Below are 15355 nucleotides of genomic sequence, written 5' to 3' on the forward strand. Positions count from 1 at the left end.
CAGTCAGTCATCAATTTCTCGTCTCCAACTTGTGCAGAACGCTGCTTCCCGATTTTTAACACTGCATTGAGTACTTTTACTTTTAATACTTTAAGTACATTTTCCTGATGATACTTACATACTTCATACGTCCAGACGTGAACACATTACCCCGGTGCTGTCGTCACTCCACTGGCTTCCAGTCCGTTTTAGAATTGATTTTAAACTCCTGCTGTTTGTTTTTAACGCCATTTATGGCTTGGCCCCCCCTCTTACTTGTCTGAGATTTTAACTTTTCGCAATTGTGGCAGAGCCTTGCGCTCCTCGGGTCAGCTTCTGTTAGAGGTCACTAGGTCCAGACTGAAACAGCTTCTGTTAGAGGTCCCTAGGTCCAGACTGAAACAGCTTCTGTTAGAGGTCCCGGGGTCAAGACTGAAACAGTGGGGCAATCGTTCTTTTGCCGTCGCTGCTCCCAGACTGTGGAACAAACTACCCCCTGACATCCGCACCCCTACTGACCTCAGCCTTTTTAAAACGAAGCTTAAGACCCACTTTTTTAAATTAGCATTTAATTCTGACTAGGGCGATACTGTCCCTCAGGTGTCCTCCTTCTGTCTGCTCATTTCTATGCATTTCTGGAAGGCTTTTAATGTCCTGCAGCGCCGCACCACTACAGCACTTTTAATTGAATCTGTATGTTTTGTATGTGTTATGTATTGTTTTATGGCTTTGTTGTAAAGCACTTTGGGTACCTTTCGGCTATTGTAAAGGGCTATACAAATAAACTTGATTGATTGACTTGATTGATTGTCTACTTGTTGTGTGTGACATACATGGTTGTGGTCTTCCCAGCACCATTGTGGCCCAGAAAGGCAGTGATCTGGCTCTCATAAAAGCTGATGCTAAGGCCATCCACGGCTGGTGCCGAGCTCTTGCCAAACACCTTAACCAGGTTCTGGATGCAAACACCCTTCACCAGGTCAGCTGGCTCTGCTTCGAAGAATGGCTGACCTGCAGACAGCAAAGACAACCATATTACTGGAAAAAGCAACAAAAAGTGTTAATTTGTGTACATTTCCCAAATGCTATGAAAGACACACATGACATCAGGCGACTGGAATGTCATATGGTGTAAAGAAAACAGTTTCCATCATTTATTAACCAAGCATGAAACTGAGACGCTAACAGTGCGTGTTCACATATACCAGCAAGTGCAAACACAGCCAAGGGCACTGAGTTCCCACACAATGAATCTGATTGGCAGAAAGAGGAAGTGAGAGCAAATAGAGAGATGGCTTCAATCCTGAATGGAGATCCAAGTGGAAAACATAATTAGTAAGATAGGTAAGGACTTATGTGTGGAATTATGCTGCAATTTGTTCTTCAGATATCACAAAGAAGCAGAGATGTTGATAGATAAGTTGTAAAGTGTTATGATAAAAACCATAACACATAGTCTTATACCATGTGATTGATTGCAGCTCTTGATGGGAAGTTACAGCGTTATGTTTTTTGGTTATGAATGTAACAAATTGTACCACTCTGTGTAAGAACCATTGTGTAAATGGTTGTACCGTCTGTGTCCTGGGTCTGCTCCGCCTCAGCCTGGTTCTCCTTCTCCAGCCCGTCACGCTGATCCAGGTGTTCACATGACTCTGTCTCCTCCAGAGTCGGGGCCGTCTCCGGGTCATTCTCCTGGTCCTGGTCCTCCTCCTCCTCTCGTTTCTGCTGCTCTCCTTGCTCTTTGTTGGCCAGGTGATGAAAACCTCTTTTATTCAACTCCAGTTTGTTGTTGTCTTTGAAGACAAAAGAAAGGATTTTAAAACTTAGGATGGAGTTACGTCACAGGATAACAGTCTCCCTCCTCAACATACATCTTTTCTTGTGCCCAGTATGTGAATAGAGAAACTGGTAAGTAAGTTGGCTTACTTGATGCTGGAGTCACACTGTTGATCCAATAACAAGGCAGGAAGGGGAAGTAAAACGGTCGACCAATTCCATACTGGCCTGGAAGAAAAACCAGAAAAACACAAATACATGAGCTGTCGTGAATATGTGAATAAATCCAGTGGTGGAAGAAGTATTTAGATCCTCAACATAAGGAAAAGTACTAATTCCACATTGTAAAAATACTCTGCCACCAGTAAGTCCTGCATTGAAAATGTTACTTAGGTAAAAGTATGTAAGTATCATCAGTAGATGTACTTAAAGTATTAAAAGTAAAAGTACTCAATGCAGAAAAATCCTCACATTTTAAAAAACTGGAAACGATCCAAAACAGTCCAAAGAGTCATATATTGTTATATATTATGGATTTAATGCTCTAATCATTTCAGATGTAGGCCGTTATATTAGCTAGTTAAAGTTTCATTTTGTTTTTGTAAACTACATGTGACGCAACTAGTAACTAAAGTAACTAGTAACTAAAGTAACTAGTAACTAAAGCTGTCAGATGAATGAGTTGAGTAACTAAAGTAACTAGTAACTAAAGTAACTAGTAACTACAGCTGTCAGATGAATGTAGTGGAGTAACTAAAGTAACTAGTATTAAGTGACTAGTAACTAAAGCTGTCAGATGAATGTAGTGGAGTAACAAAGTAACTAGTAACTAAAGTGCTAGTAACAAAAGCTGTCGATGAATGTAGTGGAGTAACTAAAGTAACTAGTAACAAAGTAACTAGTAACTAGCTGTCAGATGAATGTAGTGGTAACTAAAGTAACTAGTAACTAAAGTGACTAGTAACTAAAGCTGTCAGATGATGTAGTGGAGTAACAAGACTAGTAACTAAAGTGCTAGTAACTAAAGCTGTAGATGATGTATGGGAGTACTAAAGTAACTAGTAACTAAAGTAACTAGTAAAGCTGTCAGATGAATTAGTGGAGTACTAGTACTAGTACTAAACTGTCAGATGAATGTAGTGGAGTAACTAAAGTAACTATAACTAAAGTGCTAAACTACGCTGTCAGATGAATGTAGTGGAGTAACAAAAGTAACTAGTAACTAAAGTACTTAGTAACTAAGTGACTATACTCGCTGTCAGATGAATGTGTGGAGTAACTAAAGTAACTAGTACTAAAGTGACTAGTAACTAAAGCTGTCAGATGAATGTAGTGGAGTAACTAAGTAACTAGTAACTAAAGCTGTCAGATGAATGTAGTGGAGTAACTAAAGTAACTAGTAACTAAAGTCACTAGTAACTAAAGTAACTAGTAACTAAAGCTGTCAGATGAATGTAGTGGAGTAAAAAGTAGAATATTTCTCTCTGAAATGTAGCACAGTAGAAGTAGAAAGTGGCATGAAGAGAAAAGACTCAAGTAAAGTACAAGTAGCTCAACATTGGTACTGCAGTACAGCACCGGAGTACATGTACTTAGTTACATTCCACCACTGAATAAATCAAATGAGTATTTGTTTTGAAAGCAAAGGTTGTCATCCACGTCTGTGTCACCACTGACCAGGGAAGACACTGTCCAGGTACCAGGCCAGCACAGCATACAGCACAGTGTCCAGGCCCATCATGCAGATGGAGGTGAGGAAGCTGAACTCATCCCCCTCCAGAGGGCTGGTCTGGATGTTGTCCCACTGCAGACCCACGCCCTGCTCTTCGTACCGGGACAGGTACTCCGTCCCGAAGCCAAAAGCCACTTGGGACAGCAGACTCTGAGGGGAGAGCCAATAGTCCTTCAAGCATAGTCACCGAATAAACATAACTTATTTAGTATTTAAACCAAAAATAGGACCATGAAGTGTATATAACATAGACTGTGTTACTTTTCGTCTAGAGATTGATTCATTATAATGCTTTGGCTCCGTGGGATCTAATAGGTAAAAAATGTTTTGTAAAATCTCAAAATCAGGTCCTTTATCTGATAATATGAGTGGGAGGAGTCAAGGCTGAATGATTCTGAACATCCTGTGCTGTAGCTAAAATTCAATAATTACACCATACAGAGTAGCAATGTTACTTGAAGCATGCTTGCTAGATAGAGGCAGATGATGAGATGGGACACCCACCACCGAGATCTTCATGTCCTTGGTGATGCGGTCCTGCCAGGCGAAGCAGAAGATGTGCGGGAGGTAAAGGGCGAAGTAAACAATGCCGCAGCAGGCAGCTGCCAGGTTGGCCTGGTTGAAGAAGACACTGAGGAGGAAGCATTGCATGATGGTAGCCGTAGTGAAGGTGAGCAAAAAAAGGAAGAGGATGACGCCGTTGCTGTAGTTCAGCACCCTACCTCCCTGTAGACCAGAGACAGAGAAACACACAGAGTTATGCCTTTAATTAACATTCACTGAGTCTGCATAAGAGGATTTATTTATACTCTTTATTGATCCCTTATGGGGAAATTATAATTTACACTCTGTTGTTATTATACACTACACACGTGCACTAATGGAGAGATGTCAGAGTGGGGGGGGCTGCCAGTACTGGACGAGCGCCCTGAGCAGTTGAGGGGGATTCAGTGCCTTGCTCAAGAGCACCTTGACAGTGCACAGGCACCTCTCCAGCTACCAGTCTACACTCCATACTTTGGTCCAAACAGGGACTTGAACCAGCGAACCTCCGGTTCCCAACCTGGTTCCCAACCCAATTCCCTACAGACTGTTTAGGGATTAGGGATTAATGCAGAGAACCAAACAAAAAAACTTGGTAGGGGACGTGAAAGATACACAATTTTACCAAAACATAGAAACCTATGTATGTTTAAATAAGGGCTAATAAATACTACATTGGTGACATGCAATATAGACATTATTTGGGTGATCTTCTAAATCACTGCTATTCAACTATGATCCAGTAGAGGTCCCAACAGCCCCTTTTACGACAACATGTCACCTGAGCCACTTGTGACTATTACAGTGGTACAAGTGTTAATTATTATCCAGCAAACCCATTCCTGCAAAGCTGTTGACACATTTCCCATGATGTCATGGTATTGATTCATTGAGGATTCATAAGTATGCAACCAGTGAGCCATTAATATATCAAGAGATAACACCTGGTAATGATTCCCAGTAAAACGGGACATTTCTATCCAGAGAAGTTAACATGTTTAACATGCATTGCATTCATATGCTGTATACTTTGCATTATCAGTATTCTCCCCACTTGGGCCCCATGAGGTATGCTGCATAAGACAAACTAAATTGTGCAGGACTGAGGCTCTTTAGAAGCTTTTTGAAAAAGCCTTCCTTACTATGATAATTGCGGTGAGGAGAGCGGTGCTAGTGCCCATCATGAGGAAGCTGTCAATAAACCATGTGGACCAGATGACGCCGTTGGTGACCCCCATGGCCTTCAGGGTCTCCTTCAGGCGGAGTTCCTTCTCCAGGACAATACTCTTGACTATCATGGACACAGAGTAGACCCAGGCCAGTACCATGAAGATGGGGAAACAGCGGTTCAATGTCAGCATGAAGCTGGACGGAGAAGGGGACAGCGAAGGAAGATGGAAGAGAAGGACACAGTTACTGATACGGGAACCAGAAATGTGTGATTCTCACAATAATTCTCAGAATTTACAACAAGATTGCTGACTGGCAAAAGAAAGAAAAAGAAAGTCAACAATGAATTCTGCTATGGCTGTTTAATGTGACTGAATTTTGTTTAAAGCTACTAAATGATCTGATTTTCCACTTACAGATCATCCACATAACAAGGGTAGGGCATCTGCTGTAGATAAACACCCAGTGGCCACTCCTTTCCAGTCTGAGTCTTGATGATGCCATGCTCTATTATATCCTGGAGGTAAGCAAAGCCGCCCCAAACATAGCGGAAGTCATCCATTGGATCGGCTCTGGGGCCAGGGTCCCAATACCTGTACAATTCACACATGTTTAGTCTTTAAATGTATCACCAATAAACCAAAGCCATCATTTACACTTGACTTTGATTCTAACCTGTCTTTGACCTTATTGGTGCGCTCCACTGCATCAATATCCATACGGATCTTGAACTTAACATGAGGCGGGACATTGGTGGTCCAAGGGTGCATATCTACGAAGACAAGGCCCGCCCAGAACTTGCTGTCCTCCAGCAGGTCCATGGCCCGGTAAGTGACGGCGTCCTCGTCAGGCACAGCCACAAACTTATCCAGGAGGACGCACTGAGTGAGGGAGAATGGACAAGAGAGAGACAAATAAACGGAAAGGTGTTAGACAAGGATCACGTCTGGGTATAGATGGAACACCAGTGCTCTCTGGTCAACAGAATATTGGATTTCACTTTGAAAGCTAACTGCAAGACCAGTTTCCTTTTACGTCACATACTGGAACTTAGTAGTATTATTACCTTTAGTTTCACATACAGTACACTGTAGCATAACTGTAGCCAGAGGGGTAAAGACATAGGCGTCGTTTTCAGTGGGTATGCGTACCTATTAGATTTTGTGATGAGTCATTTTCTACTTTTTTTAAAAACCTCAAGCTCAATTTGGTTAAAAAAAATAAAGTTCATAACACATAGATATATCTTGAGCAACAGATGCCAACAAATCCACAAAAAATCTCTATCCCCCCAGGGCGGACCCAGACACAGGCGCTGCTGTGGTGACTACATGCTTCTCTGTTCACAACACTGCAACAACTGCAACACTGTACCTAAAATGTATCCATTTGTATTCATTTACATCAGACAGCTACATGACAGCGTCTTTCAAAACATGACCTCTGGGAAAGAGAAAAGAAAAATGAATGCGTCATCGTACCCAGCACTTCTGAAAAAGCATGACGCGTTTCAAACCAAACTGACGCCTGAGGGTAAAGAATCCAGGAATCAAAAGTACTTCTCAAAACATTTGAGACACATTGCTAACATTGTTAAGTCAAACGTGGTTCAAATTAATCTGAGTAAAAACAGTTACAGTGGCTACCAATTAGGACAATGATAACATGCTGATAGAATGTCTGCCATGTTCACCATATATTTTAGCGTGTTATCATGCTAACATTTGCTAATTAGCACTAAAAGCAAAGTACAGGTGAGATTGGATACACTTTGATTTTGATCTGATTACAATTTATCGTGGGGGAACATGAATGTCTGTTCCAAATTGCATCAGAAGAAATCTAATTTTGTCAAAAGATTTCAGCCAAAAATGTAGACCTCATGGTGGCGCTAGAAAGGTCAGAGGATCACAAAAGGCATTAGGATGAATAGAAATGTCTGTAAAAAGTTGTATGCCCATCCATCCAGTAGATATTTAACAGGATAAGTAGAAATTTTGACCTGCTGGTGGCTCTACAGAAAGTCCTCATGGATTCAAACTCTGGAGACCATGAATGGCCGTGCATTTCTATAATATTTTCTATATGTTATTGAGATATTTTAGTCCGGACAAATGTAGACTTACCGGCCAATAGACTGACATTGCCAGTCCTAGCATTGCTACAATTGTGAAAAGCCCAAAGTTGCCAGTGTTGGCTCAAGTCACTGCGAACCACATGCCAAGAAGCTTCAGAAGTGGTTGTCTCTTCCCTGCAAAGCGAGTCTGATATAGCCATTCACTGTAGACTAGTGCAAATAGAAAGGGACCTGATCCAAAAGTAAACACTCCTAAACAACAATTTACCCCTGGGATCCCATTCACAGATGCCCCCCGAAACCCAAAACATACACACAACTTGCCATGCAAACACAAGTCTGCATCCAAAATACATGCATATGTGCATTTACAGACACAATGTACACTAAACACACCCGACAAATTATTCAGAGACCGGCCCTTCATTTGCCCAGATACACCCCCTAACACTGTGGTGAGACACACATGCATACCAGCAACGTGCAGCCAACCAGCCATCAAGCCCACGGTCATTGTTGTCGCTTTATAAAGGATGGTGGCTGGAGTGACAGCTGTAGCTAATCGGCCTCAATCGTTCCCACTCTCCCTGTCACACTCAAGTGCTGTAAGCTTTAAATTGGACAATAACAAAGAGCACCAACCATCCAACCAGCCGTGCCACAAGGTGCCCCCCGTGTCACCCCGCAGTGTGGTAGGCCTCTCAACCCGATTAGCCTTCGCATGGAAAGGGGTGATTTCAAATTGCATTGGTCTACTAAATGTGCAGGGCCTTCACAAGAGACGGTTTGTGATGTTTTTTTTCTGTTTTTCTTTTACGCTCCACTCCATCTGCAGTAAACAAAAGGGACTCGACAGCTAGTTTGTTGCTCTGGCTCTCGCCCACCTGGGAAGATGTCCCTGTCTCTGGACGGGCGGACAAACTGCAGAGCCAACTTATCTAAATGCTCACATCACTTTGAGAGTGCTGTTGGGCACATAGTGCTGAGTCAACCAAGGTATTGAAATCAACAAGACCTGTGCTCAATTGGATTATTTCATGAATAGGCTTGTCCTAGAACTGGACATCTCAGGTGAAGAGAAATGTGGAAAAACAGTTCACATTCCAGCTGTCGGAGCCCAAAGAGAGAGGTCAGTAAAAACAATCCTGACACCTTATTTACATCTAAAGAGATGTGGAGCCCCCTTTTGACTTTTCAGTATAGTTCTGCATGCTGGTACCTCAAAATCCAGGCAGTGGTATTGCTCGCCTTCTACAAGATGTAGCAAATGCTAAAACGATGTCTTTTAGTGATGTCAACTCACATCCCCATATTGGTTGAGCATGCGAATGACCCGGTCAGTGAGGTTGAAGATGTCTCGCCAGTCGAAGTCAGGCACGTCGGCCGGGCGGTCCTCTGGTGGCCCGTTGTACAGGAAGTTGAGGATGTGTTTGGAGGAGAACGGCGCCTCCTCTAGACTCCTGTCAATGAAATCCATCACCGACGGATTGCAGATGGTGTCCTGAAACAAAAGGAAGTGGGCTTCATTTACCCTTGGTGTTTTTCCTTTAAGGAAGATGTTGCTAAGACACCAGTAGGAACACAATAAACCTTCCATTACCCAAGTAAAACCAAAAGGAAATAGGAAAGAAAAAGCACATGTGCAAAAAAAAAAACAACTTAACCAAAGCATTGACATTGTTAACAGACAAATCTAGTCTGTTATAGAAAAGGCTAGAACAAAAAAGGTAGTTAAAGTTATTCAACCTGGGCCCTTTTCCCCATGCATTTGTGTCTAAGTGACTAGTAGTGGCTAGTTGTGCTACAGCTAAAAATCGATCCTAAGTCTTCTCGCTATACAGTGCCCCTTGCAGACCATCGGGTCTGCAGTGACTATTTTAAGCGTGGATGACACCTTCCAGCCAAAGAGGAGAAGAAATCCCGTTTGCCTGAAGAAAAATGCTGTTCCAAGAGTGGAGCGCTGCAGACAGAGTGGAGGTAAGCTAATGCTATTAGCTAAAGTTGCGGTGTTGACCTAGCATCAGTAAGTTGCACACGAAAGCATGGCAGGATAATAGCAACTTCTCCATCTTTCCATAATGCAGTCCCTCAATAAAAACGCAATTATTCGATTGCATAATTCAATACATAATCAGCCAAAGTCCGCATATTCATGCGGGGGCCGCATTTTTTTAAATATGCTGCACTTTCGTCATATAAATTGCTGATTTCCATGCAAAATGCAGGGCTTGGATGATTTCATAATCCACACATTTTTGTTGCAAAAAAGTCACACATATCTTAGCAGAAAGATGAAAAATGCTGCATTTACTTCACACAAGGGCAGACATTTTCCCCTGTTGCCATGGGAACATTATGAAGGGACGTAATTACACGACAAGACAAAAACAGTCTCTTTTTCATCAAACCACAAGTTCCCGCAATTTCATGGCAAAAAATGTGCATAAATATCCCGCATATTCCTTTGCATTTTTTAAGAAAACATGCCGCATAATTAAGGATTTTTGCCTGCAACAGTCACAAAAACTCCACATTTTCCTGGAAGGACTGATAATGTAGTCAGACGCCTACAGCACGATGACAATTTAAGCCTGTCAGTGGAAAAAAGTGGACGTACATTAACGGTTCGTAATCGCCCCATAGGATTACATCGCAGCCTGTGTCATGGTGCTCCTATTCGCTACAACACACAAAACATGGGAATATTGGATTTATTTGAAAAATACCAATATTCCCCTTTAAGAGAAGGATAAGTGATAAAAAATGATAAAGGCAAATTGACTGTAAAGGTGACATAATGAGAGTTCGAATGTAAGGCGCAAGCAAACAAGATCAAAAATTAAAATGATTTCAGCTCCCAATGATTCAGCTCATGGCGTTTTGCAAGGAAACTCTTATTTTCTCGTGTTCTGAATGTAAAAAAAAAGTTTAAATAGGAAAAGTATTGAGTCAAATTTCACAGTCGTAGGTGTTTTTTTTTAACTGTTGATTTATTGAACTTTTTTCCACTATATTTTAAGTTGCTTCTTTCCAGAAGTCTACGAGTAATCATGTCAAATTATCGTGATTTTAATATTGACCAAAATAATCGCATATATTTCTTTCTGAAACCAAGCAGCCCTAGTGGACAGAGGGCGATAGATAGAAAAGGGAAAGAGATGGCATATTGATAAGGGTTTGTATTCAACTTTGTGAACTTCTGTGACCTCAGCAAAAGTATTCAGTGAGGAAAAGGAGGATAGAATAACAACATAATCAATCCCCTCATTCAAAGGGACAATTATTTGGCATTGGATGTCAGCTGAGTGGCAACACAAAGGTAGATCCAGTTCAGATCTGCTGTATCAGGCACAGTAGGGCTGGTATGGATCAGCTGTTCGCTTAAAAGGATCCAATGCAGTGATGGGCAAGCATCTTTTGCTTATTTGCTCTTCCAATATTTGGTTGCATATTAAAGGAGTTTTGACCACAGTCACATGATTTGATGCTCTTACTTTATACATGTCCTCATCACTGAGAGTGTACTGTTCAAACCTATTATTATTCAGTCACACTGCAGTGTATTGCTGTCCTACCCGGATCATGTTGACTTGGACTCCATCTTGGAAAAAAGCCCAGATCTGAGGAGCCACTTCCTCCCAGGCCTTCCCCATCGTCCTCAGCCTCTCCAGTTCCTCAAATGTCATGTTTGCCTGCAGGAGAGATAGAAGTGTGTGTGTCCATGTGTATGTGTGTGACTGGTGGGTCTATCAACATTGGAAGGATGTGAAATTGTTATCAAAAAGAAACATGCACACATGCAAACAATTCTCCCAAATGCACAAAAATCTGGGTGCACACCGTTCAGAAATATCCTAACTAATGCAAATACAAACATTTTGCATTCATGTATAGAAGAAATAAAATCCTAAACTTCAAATCCACCCGTGTATGCGCGTGCACATGTGTACACGACATTTAGAATCTCACACGCATTGTCGCAGTTCTTCTAATCTCCCGCTGCATACCATTCCCACATGAAACTCTCTGTGAAAACAGGCTTTGCAAAGGCAACACACACATTCTCACACAAAGAATTCCCGCGGGCCCGTTCAGATAGCCAGCAAACGTGCAACAAATGCCCTCTGCTCCAAATCGCCAAATATTTACTGCACGCTTATCTTTAAAACCCTGGATGGTGTGTAGGTACAGTGCTTTGTGTGGCAGATACCAAAGGCTGGCTTTTTTCAGTATTCAGTCATGTGCAGCGGGGGATGAAAGCGCTCAAGAGTACACCCAATTAAACGCCTTCCTCTTGTGTGTGTCTGATTTTGGGTGACAATGGGGACAATGGAGCCGGGGTGACAATGGAGGCTGTTGGTGACCACTGGCCGAATGCATTGAATCCAAGTCAGGTTCCCACAAGTGAGTGCTTCCTCATCCCCCGAGGCAGTTTAAAACAGCAGGCAAAAGCAGGAGGAGGACCGGGGGTGGGGGGGGGGGGGGGGGGGGGGGGGGGGGGTGGGGGGGGGGGGGGGGGGGGGGGGGGGGGATTTCTTCAAGGGGAATCTTGGAATTGGTCAAGATGTGGGTTATTCTGTGCCTAATGTAGCATGTACCTACATAAGTTGCAACAAAGTCTACACTCGTAGCTTGTTTTCCAAGTAGTATCTAAACTCAATGAAATACTCATGGCGCCCTGACATACTGTACACTACTCGGATGCATCTTTGCCCCGATGGAAGCGTACCAAGTAGTATGCTAAAATGTCCGAAAACCATCCCAAACATGGTGCCTTTCAGTAAAGCTTGACTCGAGGTTTTTCGTCAGCAGGGTGAAGCCAGTGACACCATGTCGATGGATAATCTTCGATTTTTGTGATTTTCTTTTTTTCGTGAATTCCTTGTAAATTCCCTGGGTTAAGTCTCTATTACACCATTTGCTAATGTCTACAATGCATCCTACAGTACACATAACGTACTAATAGTATGTGATAATCTGCTTATAGCACTGTGTATGAAAGAATCATGGTATATTTTAATTCTCATAGGTCGTATTATCACTATTGGGGTCAATTTAGTGTTTAGAGTGAGTATAAAGTTTGGGAGAAACATTACATCTGTGAAATGTGAAATGTATACAGCTACAGGTAAAATATAAATAGTTTTAGGTAGCATGTATAATTTACGTCAATTGAGTTTTCTGGAGAATTATTACATGATCAGTGAAATGCCCATCATTTAGTTGGTCATCATCAAAAGGTTGTGTAAAGATATGAGTGCTCAATTTCTGTTGTGACCCATTCCAAAATGTTTACTGTGTTGCATATACTTAATAATATTCACTTTACTTAAATCAAACCAGGACCACATAGTGACTTATGACCAGCTTGTTATTTCAAATGTAATCAATTCCCTTGAAGCACGACCACTTAGAATAATCCCATTATAACGCATTATCATGGAATTACATTATTTTTAACATCTGTTTATAACATTATAAGTAGTGATGGCGGGGTGCAGGTAAGACCTGCATCGCTCATCTTTACACAAGAGCAGTCACATAAAGCGTGAAAACATATGAATGGTGCTTCACTTTGAGTTTCTTCTAAGACACACTGATGCATGACAGGGTCAGAGGAAGAAAACAAAGAGCCTGTATGGAGGCCATGTTTTGGGTCTGGTAAAGTATAGGATTAACCCCTTAATCATCACTTGTTGCAATTAACATCCCAATCTAAGGGAAGAGGGAACCAAAGAGGGCATTAAAGGTCAGGAAAGAGGAAACATAAGTGTGTGTGTGTGTGTGTGTGTGTGTGTGTGTGTGTGTGTGTGTGTGTCGTGCAGCACACGTCTTAAAGGGCGAACTTCACTGCTGCTTACATAACACTGAAAAAAGCCACGGCGCCAGTCGACTGCGTGGTAGTCACCACAGCCGATCGGCCTGTGTTTTTCCATCGCAACCAAGCCATCCATGAACCCCCCCCCCCCCCCCCCCCCCACCACCACCACCACCACCACCACCCCCACCCACCGCCCCACCCCCGCCCCAACCCAAAGTGCTTTGACCAACACGTATCTACATCTAGATACAAAGGGCTGGACATGACAAGAGGAAAGCTGATCCCCTTTATAGGGATTGTTCACTGCAGCAGGTCTGCTCTCCCCCAAGGAAAATCAAAGCTACGGATGTCACGGAGTCACAGAAATTGTAAGATTAAGAAAGTGGGAATTCAGTGCAGAAATCATTAAAGATCTGCTATTTTGGGAAAATCTTTGTGTTGTAGTAGTTTTTGTTTGTTTGTTCAATGACGCTGCTAACTACCCACTTCTCTCACTATGTAGCAAAATGTCTTCTCTAACAGAAACTTGAAATAAGAATACTGTGTTACACGAATCTGCAACAGAGAGAAATAAAAATAAAATAATCTATTTGAAGAATGCTAAAAAAAAATAACTCGCTAGGAATTTTGTATTAAGCCTCATGTTGTCCTCGAGTCAAACTGACCCGTTGTCCTATATCAATGTCCTTTTTAATTCCCCAAAATAACATGATTGATTCCACACAACGCTCTTTTCCAAGTACAAATCTCTACTTTCATTAATTTTGGGTCTTATTCAATTTTATAGCATGTAAAAAACAAATGGAAGTGGTTTTGAAATAGTATTGAGTAAAAGTTGACATATTCCAGTCTGTGATTATCATCAACATCCATTCCTGTAATTTTAGTCTAAAAAATTCCTAATTTCTGCTTTTCTAACTCAAACATTAGGTATAAGTTCCTATAAATGAGGTTTATTGACCATAAATTCAAAAAATAACTGTAAAACTGAAGTTAGTAAGTTAGTGTTACGTAGTGTTAAAAACGTCACAAAGTGACAAACGTTGAAAAAAACGTCAAAAGTGTGGAAAAAGAGACCAAAACATCAGAAAAAGTTCAAAACATTGATAAAAAGCGTCAAGAAAAGAGTTGATTTTCAATTCTGACGGGAAGACAGCACGAGGGTTAACAGAGTTAAGAGTCTGATTTCCACTATCATAAATGTATGAAACCATGGTTCTACGCCACGCCTTGGATAATGCATCCACCGAGTGCTTACGTTGCGTATGATCTGCCTGACAGCAGGCGAGTCGGGGGCGTAGAGGATCTGTCCCATCACCATGGGCTTGACGGAGTTCCACACAATCCGGGTGGCGGGGTCGGACTCCAGCTCCTTCATCACATCGTTGCAGAAAGGAGCTGCAGGGGACGACGAGACGGGGGAAATGGTTACATTGTTTCTATGCTCATCCAAATTTACTGTGCACCATACTGGTGGGGTGACGACTGGATGGTATTTGTAGGTGAAAAGGAAAATGAAGTTTTCCGACCATCCATCTTGAAAGAAGGAATTCCTGAAAGAAGGAAAAACGTTAGCGCCTACAGCAAATGACGCATTTCCTGAAAGGGGCCATAATGTACAAGCCATAACAGGATTAGGAAATGGCTTTATGGTGACTATACTGCTTTCTTTCCCCTTTTCATTTCGCAGTGACAGGAAAAGTGGGAGAGAGATGGGGGGATGACACGCAGCAAAGGGCTGCAGGCCGGATTCAAACCCGGGCCGCTGCAAAGGCCTCAGCCTGCATGGGGCGCATGCTCTTATTGGGGGGGCTAGAGGTCGCCCCAGTGATTTTACTAGATTAAGATCTGCATCAATGTAACATTCGCTTTTTTTTCATATGGCCTGAATTTCATCTAAATTGCATTCAAAGGTCAGGGTTTTGAGATATCTTGCAAACTAACACAAGTGGGACTGGAATCCCACTTGGCCGAGGTAATTAAAGTCATAGTGGAGAAACCCGGGGAGTTTGTCATAGTACAGTATCCCTGAAAATTCACTGATATTTAACACAAAATAAAAATAATTGGTTGCTCCAAACAAGGACTGAGGCATTGATCTAGTCTCAAGAACAAGGCCTTTTGTTTTAAGGTCCCATGGCACTTTATGAGGTTTTTAACATTAATATGAGTTCCCCTGCCTGCCTATGGCCCCCCAGTGGCTAGAAATGGTGATAGGTGTAAACCGAGCCCTGGGTATCCTGCTCTGCCTTTG

General features: G+C 42.1%; 1 protein-coding gene across 6 annotated transcripts in view; it reads right to left on the bottom strand.

Moving 5' to 3' along the window:
• Window positions 1-15355, bottom strand: part of LOC116685832 (retinal-specific phospholipid-transporting ATPase ABCA4) — a 45375-nt gene that overhangs the window by 18828 nt on the left and 11192 nt on the right. For all 6 annotated transcript variants that reach the window (XM_032510789.1, XM_032510791.1, XM_032510787.1 and 3 more), the window contains exons 10-20: window positions 14360-14499; window positions 10856-10972; window positions 8584-8781; window positions 5879-6084; window positions 5620-5796; window positions 5176-5398; window positions 3995-4216; window positions 3436-3640; window positions 1909-1986; window positions 1554-1775; window positions 813-990 (exon numbers count right to left, since the gene is read on the bottom strand). In XM_032510789.1, the coding sequence (XP_032366680.1) occupies window positions 813-990; window positions 1554-1775; window positions 1909-1986; window positions 3436-3640; window positions 3995-4216; window positions 5176-5398; window positions 5620-5796; window positions 5879-6084; window positions 8584-8781; window positions 10856-10972; window positions 14360-14499 (1966 nt within the window). The remainder of the gene's footprint in view (window positions 1-812; window positions 991-1553; window positions 1776-1908; window positions 1987-3435; window positions 3641-3994; window positions 4217-5175; window positions 5399-5619; window positions 5797-5878; window positions 6085-8583; window positions 8782-10855; window positions 10973-14359; window positions 14500-15355) is intronic.

Source organism: Etheostoma spectabile, unplaced genomic scaffold (assembly GCF_008692095.1).
Source record: "Etheostoma spectabile isolate EspeVRDwgs_2016 unplaced genomic scaffold, UIUC_Espe_1.0 scaffold272, whole genome shotgun sequence".
Classification (NCBI taxonomy): domain Eukaryota; kingdom Metazoa; phylum Chordata; class Actinopteri; order Perciformes; family Percidae; genus Etheostoma; species Etheostoma spectabile.